General features: G+C 39.2%; 1 protein-coding gene across 1 annotated transcript in view; it reads right to left on the bottom strand.

Moving 5' to 3' along the window:
* LOC110156593 (cadherin-18) overlaps nt 1–12,921 on the bottom strand; it is a 354,498-nt gene that overhangs the window by 254,749 nt on the left and 86,828 nt on the right. Inside the window, exon 2 of the mRNA XM_020920794.2 lies at nt 12,304–12,598. Within this exon, the coding sequence (XP_020776453.1) occupies nt 12,304–12,598 (295 nt within the window). The remainder of the gene's footprint in view (nt 1–12,303; nt 12,599–12,921) is intronic.

Raw genomic sequence — 12,921 nt, 5'->3', positions numbered from 1 at the left:
TCTCCCCTTTACAGAGAAGTGGGATGTGTCTGCGGGCTTATTGATGGGAATTGATTCTTTTGTGCAGCCAACAATAAAGAGGCAGAGTGGACAAGGAGGAAGTTTGGGAGACGAGTGGGAGCGAAACCGGACGGACGGAAGTGTTAGAGGAAGAGAGGCAACAATAAATACATTTGCGCTTCCATTGTTAAGATTTCGCTCTTTTTCGGATGACATTTTAACGCTCCATAGACAAATTTTATCGAATACAGATGGGAGCAGATAAAATTTATACTATTTAAGTGCAGGTTTTGTTGGAATACAGAGAATTCTTGGGTCTAGTTTTTAACAGAAATGATCGGCTTCAATCTTTGCTTCAACAAAATCTGGTGCCACAACATTTCACCAAGACAAAATTGAAAACGAGTTGGTGCACACATAAAAAACAAAACAAAAAAAAAAACTTATCTTGTGAGATCTTTTCAGTGGATTGGGGAAAAAAGGTTTGAATGGTGTGGAGTTAGATTTTTAAGTTACAAAAAGCAGTGCTAAAACAACAATGCACCATGTATTTATCTTTCACAGGGATGTAACAATAACAGAAATATTGTGATATCGTATCGTCAAAGTTCTGACAATAACACCGTGGACCATCATAATATATTGAATTACAAGTCTCTTTGCTTAAATTAAGGGTTATGGTGCAGCAACAGCTTAAAAAAAACAAAAAAGACAGAGGGAACTACATAGACCATGATCCTTTGCTCCATTTCAGCGCAGACTACATAAAGAAATAACAGTTCTAAGCACTTTTAAGTCTTAGTTTTTTGGATTAAGTCTTGTCAAGGCATTTTAAGAGAAAAAAGTAGCATATTAACTAGGGATGGGCATGATTAATCGATAATTGATCATTAAGAATTTCATCGATTACGTTAATTTTAATCGACAAACCGAATGTAGGTTGCTGTGCGTCTCGTGACCAAACAGGTGTGTACATGTGTCTCTCTGCACTCAGAAGGAGCGAGACACAAACAATCGGTCAGTCTGCAACGTACCGAAGCACAAATGCGTATTTAACGATGATTTGTACAAGAAATTCCAAGCTTTCCGTTGTGTTCGGGACAAGTGTGGGGCCATGTGCACAGTGCACAAAGCAGGAACATATGTTTCGGTGTCTAGTGGGAAAAAGTTTTTCCAGGTGAGAGTCGCGCAATGTCGATGACGAGTCCCCATCTCCCACCTCCCGTACGGTGTCCTGGTTTTGACAAACGCAAATCTGGTCACACTAACCTGTATTCCACTGAGTCATGTCTTTTAATCCGACAGAAATTGAACTGCATCAGCGACACAAAAGCTGTAGTTTTATTTTCGCTGAGTTTATGCAAATTAGCGATGCCGTTTTAAGTTTTGTTTCTGTGAGAGTTGAACAAAACTGAATTAAACACATTATAATGTCAAACGGGCTGATGTGGCTCTAGAGTCGTTACGGTTTATATGTCGTAAAGTTGAATTTATTTATGCAGATTAGTAGTGCAGATAGTAATAATAATGATGATCATTTTAATATAAAAACGTTGATGATTAATCGATAATCGATCGTTAATTCTTCCGACGATCGATTAAGAAAATTTCATGGAATGTCCATCCCTAATATTAACAGTTTTAGCTGTTTAGTCTCCACAAAATATCGCAATAAATATCGTACCCTGAGATGTATATCGTAAAAATATCGTACAGAGAGATTTAGATATTGTTACATCCCTAATCATGAGCCCCCCTCCCACAATATCGCAATAAATATCGTATCGTGAGACTTGGATATCGTTATTTTAAAATGGAACTCAACTCCAGATTTGCTCCTATAACTGGGAACATTGATAAGCTTCATTTGACTGGACTGACCTGGACTGAACTAAACAAACATAATTTCTTACATGAAACAAAAAAAAAATCTTTAACGGGTACATATTAAATACATTTTTGAGCTATGTTATAAAGTTTCCTCACCGCAATCATACCTGACATTGTGTTTTGTTTCATTCACACATGTTTAACACACAAAATCCTGTAGAGTTCTTCTCTGAAACTGAAAATGTCATGTGGTAATACTGGACGTGCTTCAATGTGTTTTTAAACTCCACAAAAAATCGCAATAAATATCGTATCGTGAGATGTGAATCGTGAAAATATCGTACCGAGAGATTTGGATATTGTTACATCCCTAATCGTGAGCCTCCCCACAGTATTGTGAGCTTTCCCACGATATCGTACCGTGACGATATCGTATCGTGAGACTTGGACATCGTTACACTCCTAGTCTTTTATCTTGTCTCATTTTGTGGAAATTGTGTCTCGTCCCACCCCTAGAGTCGATCCTAGAATTTGAAAACCAACAGTATCTGCTTGCTGTGTTTTAATAATTTTGTTTTTAAAAGAATTAATTTTGCTCAGCACATTATTTTCTTTATGCACCAACAGTCATCAAAACTGAGATCTATTTTACTGAGTTTACCAACATTGAGACATTTAAAGGTGCACTATGTAACTTTCTTTTGGTGGGTTATCTTTCCATGACTTTCTCTGGAAACTTGCCTCTCTTGCACAGGTTCTTCAATACCAAATAATATTGTCTGTTGTTTCTAAAGCTACATACTGCATCATTATCGCAATATTATTAAGATTTTTGCCTTAAAGCTGGATTATACTTGGGTCTTTCTTTGGTTTAGGACCAGTTCACTTCCAGAAATATCAGAAAAATGCATCATGTTATAATTGTTGTTTTGGGCACATGCAAAGTTTGTTTTGATTTGATTAATTTATTTATTTGTAAAGGAGCAGCACATACATTATTAATTAACTTTTAAAATGTAAATATGTAAAGATTATAGCCAGCGTGGTTAATTGTCAGAATAATTTTATTATCCCATATTTGCTAAATACTTGTGTGATATTCTATGCCTATGAGTTAACCATTTATGTACTACAATTCTTTGATTTATAATGTACCAATCACTTGTCACTTGTTGAATAACCTCTGTGTGTTTGACAACTGTGTGCAGTGTCCTATCGCTCTAGTGAACCTCGAGATGATTCCTCACATGAAGCCAACTCCCACTGTCACACATGCAAGAGTTATGATGGTGTCTGACCTAAGGCACCTCCTGATTGTTAATCATGTTTTATGTGTTTGGACTATGCATAGCTGCACCAGTTTCTTATTATGTCTTGGCTGTTTCCCCTTCCCCTTGAGAATTATCATTCTGTAACTAGGGCCTCCTAATGAAATAAAAAGAGGAGAACGGCCTTGAGTCATCAGAACGTGTGGAGACTGTTGGTTTTGATGCCCGCTCTCTGCCCGTTCTCCTCGCGAGTAAAACTGAATTAATCTCTTGTCTTTCTTCTTGTTTACAATGTTTAGATAAACCTAACATTCATTTCCATTTTCAGTCCCTCAGCAGGTTGATGTGAAATCATCAACAGCACAGGGAAAAGTAGAGCAACCATCACACAAAAGTACACAACAGCAGCACACTCACTGTACATACAAATCATTTCAGACAGATTTCTGCGTGTCCTGCGAGACCAGCACCATCCTGCCCACCACCTGTTTCACTTATTACCCTCAGGAATAAGATACAGGCACCAGAACATCTACGTTGACCCACAGTCTGTACACTCAGACAGTGAGGCTGCTGAACAAAGACCCGCTCCCTCCTCTCCCCTCATACGGTCAGTGAATCATATCCACCCTGTACAATAACTGTGACCTGGACTTTACATTGCTTCAACAGAACATTTAAATACACATCTGGTTGTCCCCCTGTCCTTGATGTCTTAGTTCTTTTGGTTTATTGTCATGATTTGTTGTTCTGCCTCTTTGCTGCTGCTCTGGTATTATTACTTGTACTGTATTCTAATGTTGACGTAGTGGGTGTAATGTTTATGTGGTGGGTGTCATAGGGTGGGTGCTCTACACTTTTAAAATACTATGCAGTTTGTGTGATGCTCTAACGCAGGAGTGTCAAACTCAAACTCACAGAGGGACAAAATCAAAAACTAGTACAAAGTTGTGGGCCAAACTAAATATTTATGGAAAAATTTCAACAACATCTGCATGATTTCTCTTCTTTCGAGATATGTAATGTTAAACTTTTTCTTATTAAAATGAATGTTTAATAATAGGTTTGCTTAAACATTGAATCCAGAACAAGCAGAATGTCTGTTGTTATTTTACAATTTTACAGTGACAATAAAGGAATTGAATTGAGACAGTTCATTAGAAGTTCGAAGTCAAGAGTTAAAGAGTTTCAGGGCTGAAATAAGGTTGGTTTTCTCTGTAGCACTCTGAGATTCCTTGGAATGAAAAATGTGTTTATATATAACACATATTAGTATTCTTTTTAGCACCCAGAATATATTAAAATATCAAGTTTACCCTTCCAAACGAGGGCATAATGTGAAAATGTTGCTCCTTTGTTGTTAAATTTATGCTTCATTCACATTTTGTTAAAGACTTGAACCTCAACCAAGACATCTGGTACATTTTAGCAAGTTCCTGATGCATTGTTAAAATATTATCGCAACACTGAGAACAAGAGAATGCAAAGAAAGCAAAGAAAAGAAGGCAAAAAAAGGATAGGTACTCATTTTTGTCAGTATCATCCACCCCTACTCGAGAGTTCGACCTGTACACGCCCCTCCCCAAGACGTAGTACTAAGAGATGGGCAGAGTTCGACATTGATACACAACATAAACAATATACACAATACTTCCTCGATGCTTCATTTTTACAGCAGTCTTGTGAATAAACATGGATATGAACAGTCAGATATCAAGTGCTTATAAAGACGCAGCCTACAGGTCCACAGGGGCTCGAGTTCTTAATCAAATCTTCATTTACATTTCCCCGCTCAGACCGACGAGGTTCTACTGTTCTCTTTAAGACGCCTTTGACAGTAAATACAGTCATTTTTAATATGGGAAACAGGCTAAGGGAGTCTGTGGTAATTACTGAAGGAATCTAAAGGAATTCTCTGTTATGGTGCTCTGTGCAATAATTATCACCATGCATCTAAGCGCTGTAGACACCAGGGAGGAGGTAAAAAGAAACATCTAGCTTTATGAATACTAATGATTACTTTTGGATACGACTTGTTTCGCTTCTTTTCAAGTGCATTTTTTACTCTCATTAATATGGTAGCTGAAGAGCACGCACTCTCGCCTCGCAGCAAGGGGGTTCGAGTTTCGGCTCCGTTTCTGGCCTTTCTGTGTGGAGTTTGTGTGTTCCCTCTGTGTCTGGGTGGGTTTCTTCCAAGTACTCAGGTTTCCCCCATCAAAAAAACGCACAATAGGTCAAATCCTCCAGCTGAGGCAGTCCTGATGTAGCCGTCTCTCCAACGACGACTAAGTCAGGAATCGGAAATACACTAGACGGTTTGCAAGAACCCCGGAAGTTGCAGACCGCGCACCGGCCAATCAGCGAAGAGCTGTGAAGGCATGACGTCAAACTCAAGTGCCTGTCTGGGTCCCTTTTGTGGTACAGCACAACAGTAAACAAAGCGGTCGAGATGGATGTAGACGAAGACAGACATTCTGTGTTGGCGACGATTCTCGAGATTGAGGATTTAAAGCCAGAACAAAGAGAATGTTTGGTGAATTTTATCAAAGGGAAAGACGTTATTGCCCTTCTTCCTACTGGATTTGGTGCATTACATACGTCACGACCAAATAGCAGAGATCAGTTAAATAAAAAAATACCCGTCTTGAGCGAACAAATCCTAATGCTGCGACGACAGACAGTTTCCACGAAGTGAAACCGGCTGATGAATCAGGCTAGTCCTGACCAAGACTAGCCCAAGATCTAGAGATACGTGCTGGGCCAGCTGCACTGAAAGATGGTTCAAATGCAAAGAACAAATTTCCACATAGCGAGGAGGAAATGACCTCCGTGAAGTCGGCCCCACATCAAACGCAAACCTACACAAAAACTACGTCAATTGTTTGTGCTCCGTTTCTGCAGTTTTGTGCCGCAAAAAGTTTCATTTGTGCGATTTTGGTTCTTAAGATTTTAGCAGTTTTATTTTCAGCCTTTCAAAATATTAAATAGCCTCAAACAGACAGAAAATTATACAAGACGTTTGAATTTCGTTTGTGCTGTTTTGTGCCGTGACAAACGCAATTCAAACATTTTGTATATTTTTCTGCCTGTTTTGAGGCTGTTTAACATTTTGAGGGGCTGGATGACGTTATCAGCTGAAAATAAAACTGCTAAAATCTTAAGAACCATAATCACACAAATGAAACTTTTTTGCAGTACAAAACAGTACAAACAAAGAACACACAATTGACAACATTTTGGGCCGTTTTAGAGCATTTTGAAGCTTCCTGGGGGCTGGCTGACCCTAATTTGACCTGTAAAAGAATCATGAATATCTCAAAAACGAAAGCAGCAAAAAACAAAACTTTTTGTAGCACAAAACAGCACAAACGACTGACATAGATTTTGTGTAGGATTGCGTTTGATGTGGGGCCAGCTTCACGCAGGTTTGAAAATGTCGACAGAGTAATAATAAAGAGTTACTCAAACAACTCCAGTTATTTATTTGATGAGGTAACACCTTTATAAACATGGCTTCAATTTGTAGTACACACCGATTATCTTCCCACTAAACTGAGATTTTATGTGGACTTTACCTCTGTAGTCGACTACAGAAATTATAAGACGACTAAAGACATGTCCCGGTGATCACTTAGTCGACTAAAAAGATTTGTAGCATAAAATCTCAAAACTGTTATGTATATCTTTGTGTATCTGACCCAAACTGCACTCGCAAGGCTACAGGTGCAGGGGGAGTTCATGCAAAAAAAAAAACAATGTATTTACTGTATTTAAAGACAGATTTAACTTGTGAATCATGAGTTTAATCTGCCTTTTTACTTATAAATACCAAAAAGTACCAAATCTTCAACAAATTTTCTCACTCACTAGCTTCTTCATTCTGCTGTTGTCCCATATAAATCCATTATAATGTAAAATAAACGCTTAATCCATACACAATAACAATTTCGGTTGACTAAATCTCCTTTGACTACTACTAAATAAAGACGTACAGCTCTAGTTCTTTGCACATTTTTACCTCAGATGCCCTTCCGGATGCAACCTCGCTCCCTCGCTCCCAGACTATCAATGCCACTCTGTGTTCCACGATGATACAAACTCTCTACTTTGAACTGTCTGCAGCGCTGAAGCCCTTCGCTTCTCATAACTGGTCCAACACCGCTCCGACTGCAGTGCGGCCGGCCATTGGACAGCCAACAAGCGATTTGAAGAAGTACAGTGAGAGTATCTGAACAGCGCTCTCCTCAAACCATTGTGCTTTGAGGTCCGGGCCAGTGGAGAAGAGAAAAAAAGGGCGGCTTCGTGCACTCAAAAGGCAACAGAAAAGAGAAATTGAAAACAAGATGGTCGCTGAATGACAAAGATCAGAGGAGGGAGAGGAGACGGGATTCGGGGCAGTTTGGAGACTGTTACGGCGGGTGTTTTCTGATCTGTGTTATAATGTTTACTTATCACAAACAGACCTGGAGTTGTGTTTTGTTTCATTCACAAGTTTAACGCACAAATCCTGAATGTTTAGGCTTCTTAGTGGCAATTAGGGGTGGGACTTGATTATAAAAATAAAAGTAAAATCTAATTAATGACAGGCTTTGTAAAACATTGACAACTTTATCAAATAATACAGACAAACATGACTTTTAAACTCGAGTTCTTTCAATATCTGGAAAAATGAATTGCATTTCATTTCAAAATAGCAGACAAAGGTAAGGGCCCTGTCCAAACCTGAAGAGACTAAAGTTAAAGTGCCGTTTTTCTTTAAGTTGCGACATTCTGAACATAGGGTTTAGGGCTGGGTATCATTAAGAAGTTGCCGATACGATACATACCTTGATGCACAGGCCACGATACGATACATGTCTCGACACAGTTCAATACATGTTCAGTCGATACAGTTTTGGTTCAATACAATATATTTCAAATCGATTCAATACGGTTCAATAAATAAAATTTGTGATAATAAAAGTCTTCGTTGAACCACTTCTTGTGCAAAGTTCATATGAAACACAAACATTTTAATCATCAAAACAGTGAAAATGTCAAATGTGTCGCAGAAATGAGTTTCCTTCCTCTGACCAAGTAACCAAATTGTAGCGTTGTAACAAAATAATTTTCGATACAACAGCCCACAATATCGATACTGTATCATCACATTAAACAATATGGTATATCGATATTTCAATATTTCAATCATTTTGCACGGCCCTAGTTAGGGTTAAGGTTTTGTTTCTGTGCTGTGTTTCTTGAGGTGGAAACTCTTCTCTGCACAGTTCGCAGTAAAACGCCGCCTTTGTCAATACTTCCATCGGGTAGTTTTTTTTAAATAGAAATTTACCGTCCAGCAGACCCAGCGCGTGTTCATGCTTTATTGTTGTTGTAGTCGGAACTGTGTGTGTCAGTATGATTGGCGTCACATGACACGGTGCACTGAAAAACTTTCCATGTTGTTTGACTTGCAAACTGCGATAAAATGTGTTCATGTTTTTAATGCATTGTTTTCTTTGTAATTAATTAATTGTAATTAATGTCCTTCCCCTAGTGGCAATACACTATTTCTACGTTCAGGCTGCAGGGCTTAATGCTCAATTCCGATTTTTTTGTGAAATCCGATGTTTTTGCAAGGTCGTTCACATTTTCAATTAAATGTGACTTGTATGTGACTCCAGTGTGAACAGTAAACGGCCCGAAAGTGTCCCGCATGTGACACTGGAGGGACAGGACGAGGTCAACCGCAGCGAGCGTCTCTGTGTTTACGGAAGTTGTCCAAACATGGATGCGAGCATTGAGTAGCTGGAGATTTTAAAGTTCCTCTCGTACCGGAGCCAGAACATGAACAACTTACATGTTTTAAGGAGGAGATTGAGAAGGAGAAGGACGAGGTTTTTGGTTGTGGTGTTTTGTGGGGCAACGGCAGAGACGTCCGTTGAAAGGAACGTGTGGATGTGGAGACGTAACCAAGAGTGGTGAGTGGCGATGTGCTTCACTTCAGTGACACGGAGTTCATTAACAATTTTCGCCTACTTCAGCACAGAATAGTGACGTTTGTGGCTTGTTGATAACGTGTAAGTCGGATGAATGCGCTTTAGCCGTTCAGACTGAAGTCGCATGTGAAAAGATCAGATATGTATCGGTTTCAGGACCACATATCCAAGTGGCTTGGGTCACATTTGAAAAAATCTGATCTGTGTCGTTCAGACTGTCATTAAAAGATCAGATACAGGTCACATAGGGGCCAAAAAAATCGGATTTGGGTCACTTCAGGCTGCAGTCTGAACGCAGCCTATGTGATCCACTGTGATTTTGAACTCCACGCACCTTCACTATAATCATCATTTAAACTTAGACTTATACAAACTTCATTGATCCACAAGGGAAATTATTTGGACACATTCGCTCACACATCACAGTAACAAAGTAATAACAAAGAGAAAAAATATATAAATGGTAATAATAAATTCAAAATAAGTAGCAAAAATAGCAAGAGACTGGTGTCAAATGATTTCAGACCTAGAATCGCCAATCTCTACTGAACTAAAGGTAAAATGTAGCTTTTAACTTAAAAACTACCGCTTCATGACATCACAAGGTGGAACAGAGCATTTTGAGCTTTGCAGATGTAGACAGACTAATAAACCAGGATTACTCAAACATGTGTGAATGAAACTAAACACAACTCCTGGTCTGTTTTTGATGAAGTAACAGCATTACAATATGGCTCAAACTTCACAAGAGTACATTTTGAGTACCTTTAAACTGGTGTAGAATGGAAAAAAATTCACAGCCTTACAAAACATGATGATGAGTCAAACAGGCGACAGGCGACGGGAGCTGGGAGATTTGTTCAACCGGACTTAATGTTTAGCTTTGCGTTTGAAAAGTCGATATATATGGACTGTGGAAAATGATCCATAGAAGTGGGTGTCATACTTAGCGCTCTGTGAAGCAATCGATCGTGCACACGCCGCACACGAAACGCAAGTCAAAGTGTCTTGCCCGAGGATACGATGCATTGGAGTATTTCACTGGAGGGACTACTCACTCTGAAAGGCTGTAAGTCAAATTAGACTTTAATCTGAGCTTCATTTTAACACAATTTGACCCGAGAGAACTGACGTATTTGGAACTATAACAGGTGAAATGCTGTTAAACACGTCTCTCACATACAGAATTTCAGTTTCTCAGTTAGTCACTCTCACCTTTTTTGTTGGAAATCAAACACCGAAATAGAACCATGAACACTCGTATTGATCACAGACTCCTGAAAATGTACTGTTTAAAGCTATTTTGCACTTTTATTGGCTTTTCTGAGTGTCATAAAACTCTCTTTTTGGCAGTGTTTTGCTAATGTGCGCACTTTGTCACCATGATAACTACATGTAGCACACCCCCATCATGATGCCACTGCAAAGTATCAGTTGTAAGATTAAACCAACACAGCGTAACTCTCTAAGGCCCCGTCCACGCTAGTAGTAGTAGGTATTCGAGTCGTTTTCGTTGCGGATTCAGTTTTCGTCCACATTAATCCGATTGAAAACGGCTCCAGAGACGGAACGATCTGGTGCCGTCAGCTCCCCCGAATTAATTTGAGTACAGATCTGATCCGGCACCGTGTGGACACCTGAAAATGCTGATACTCTGATGTAGGTCTATGCGCCGCGAGACCAAAACGCTAAGAGGCTAGAATATATGTCCATTCATATATACGGTCTGTGTGTACGACCTGCAGACGTATAATCTCTGAAAAGTTTCACATGAACCATCTCCAACATGATAGAAACACAAAACAGACTCACCATCAGCAGAACACCCCTCTGTCACAGAAAAAACACTCATGTTCCACTGAGTCGTGTCCTTTAGTCCGACAGAACCTGAACCACATCAGCGCACAATAGCGAGATGTTTTTTGAGCGCTCAGTTTATGCAAATTTGCCATGTGGTTTTAAGTTTCATTTCTGTAAAACGTAAACAAATATGCTCAAAGCTGTGTGGATAGAGAAGACTTGCGGACACAGAAACGATGTGCCTGGATGCAGATCGTTTTTAGATACGGTGATTAGTTTCAGTGCAAACGTAGCCTAAGATTGCACATTACTGACCATTTTTATTTCTCTACTTTGTCCGTTAAAAGGGATGTAACAATAACCGAAATATCGTGATAACACATCGTCAGAGTTCTCACAATAATATCGTGGACCATCACAATATATTGAATCACAGTCTCTTTGCTTAAATTGAGAGTTATGGTGCAGCAATAGCTAAAAAAAAAGAGAGAGAACTACATAGACCATGATCCTTTGCTCCATTTCAGTGCAGACTACAAGAAGAAATAACAGTTCTAAGCACTTTTAAGTCTTAGTTCTTTGGATTAAGTCTTGTCAAAGTGTTTTAAGAGGAAAAAGTCACATATTAACAGTTTTAGCTGTTTAGCCTCCACAAAATATTGCAATAAATATCGTACCGTGAGATGTATATTGTGAAAATATTGTACAGAGAGAGATTTGGATATCGTTAAGAGCCTCCCCACAATATCGTGAGCTTTCCCACAATATCGCAGTAAATATCGTATTGTAAGACTCGGATATCCATTAATAAATACCTATTCCTAATATGGAACTCATCTCCAAATTTGCTCCTATAACTGTGAACATCAATGAGCTTCATTTGACTGGATTGACTATTACAACTATGGAACAAAAAAAAACTTTAAAGGGTCCATATTAAATAGATTTTTGAGCTATATTAACATGTTTCCTCAACCTAAACATACCTGAAGTTGTGTTTTGTTTCATTCACACATGTTTAACACACAAAATCCTGTAAAGTTCTTCTCTGAAACTGAAAACATGCCACCTTGTGATGTCATGTGGTAATACTGGAGGTGCTTCACTGTGTTTTTAAACTCCATGCACCTTTGTTATAATCATTTTAGACAATATCAGCCCTGGGCTTACCTATTTCTACTGAACTAAAGGTAAAAGGAGCTGTTGAAAGGAGCATTTTGAGCTTTGGAGATACAGACGGGCTAATAATAAAGTGTTACTCAAACATGTGCGAATGAACAAAACACAAATCCAGGTCTGTTTTTGAGGAGGTAACAACATTATAACATGTCTTAAACCTCACAACAATCCCATTTTAGCTTCAACTCAAAACATCCATCAAAACCAACAATGAAAACATGTCCTGTAGTGTTTTTTCCATTACTCACCCACTTCCGACATCTCCGGCACGTCTGCTACGAAGGGCCCGTCTGGGAATTTGGGAGCGTTGTCATTGATATCCTGAACTTTGATGATGAATTCCGACTTGGGTTCGAGGGCGTCCTCCGTGTTGCGGTCCAGGGCTTGCGCGTGCAGGACGTAGTGCGATTTCCGCTCTCGATCCAGACTCTTGGTGGCGTGAATATCTCCAGTCACCTCGTCGATGATAAAAATAGTCCCGGCTCCTTCTCCGCTCAGAATGTACCTGACAGACCCATCGCCCTTATCCGAGTTGGAGTGAAGCTGCGGAAGAGAAAAAGCAGAAAGTGAATACACAAATAAATAAAAATAACTGGTCAAATACAGGTGAGGAGTTTTCATGAAAATATGTATCAAGGTTGTCAGGAAGTAGTTATAATATTAAAGTGAATTCATATTTGGGGGGATCGCTGTATTCAGGCCAAACTGGAGGGGTCTTATAGGAACTGGGCGGTTTTTGAAATGATTGCCAAAAAACTGGCTCCAATGTCAACAAAAAATAAAGAGCCTGTGAGCCAAATACAAGAAGGCTAAAGACTCAAACAAACAAAGCGGCATTGGACGTGTAATTTTACAAAGAACTGGAC

Source organism: Boleophthalmus pectinirostris, unplaced genomic scaffold (assembly GCF_026225935.1).
Source record: "Boleophthalmus pectinirostris isolate CB_2022bp ecotype Guang Dong unplaced genomic scaffold, ASM2622593v1 HiC_scaffold_15, whole genome shotgun sequence".
In the NCBI taxonomy this organism is placed as follows: Eukaryota; Metazoa; Chordata; class Actinopteri; order Gobiiformes; family Gobiidae; genus Boleophthalmus; species Boleophthalmus pectinirostris.
The sequence above is the reverse complement of the archived record's forward strand: the minus strand, read 5'-3'. Positions and strand labels throughout refer to the sequence as shown.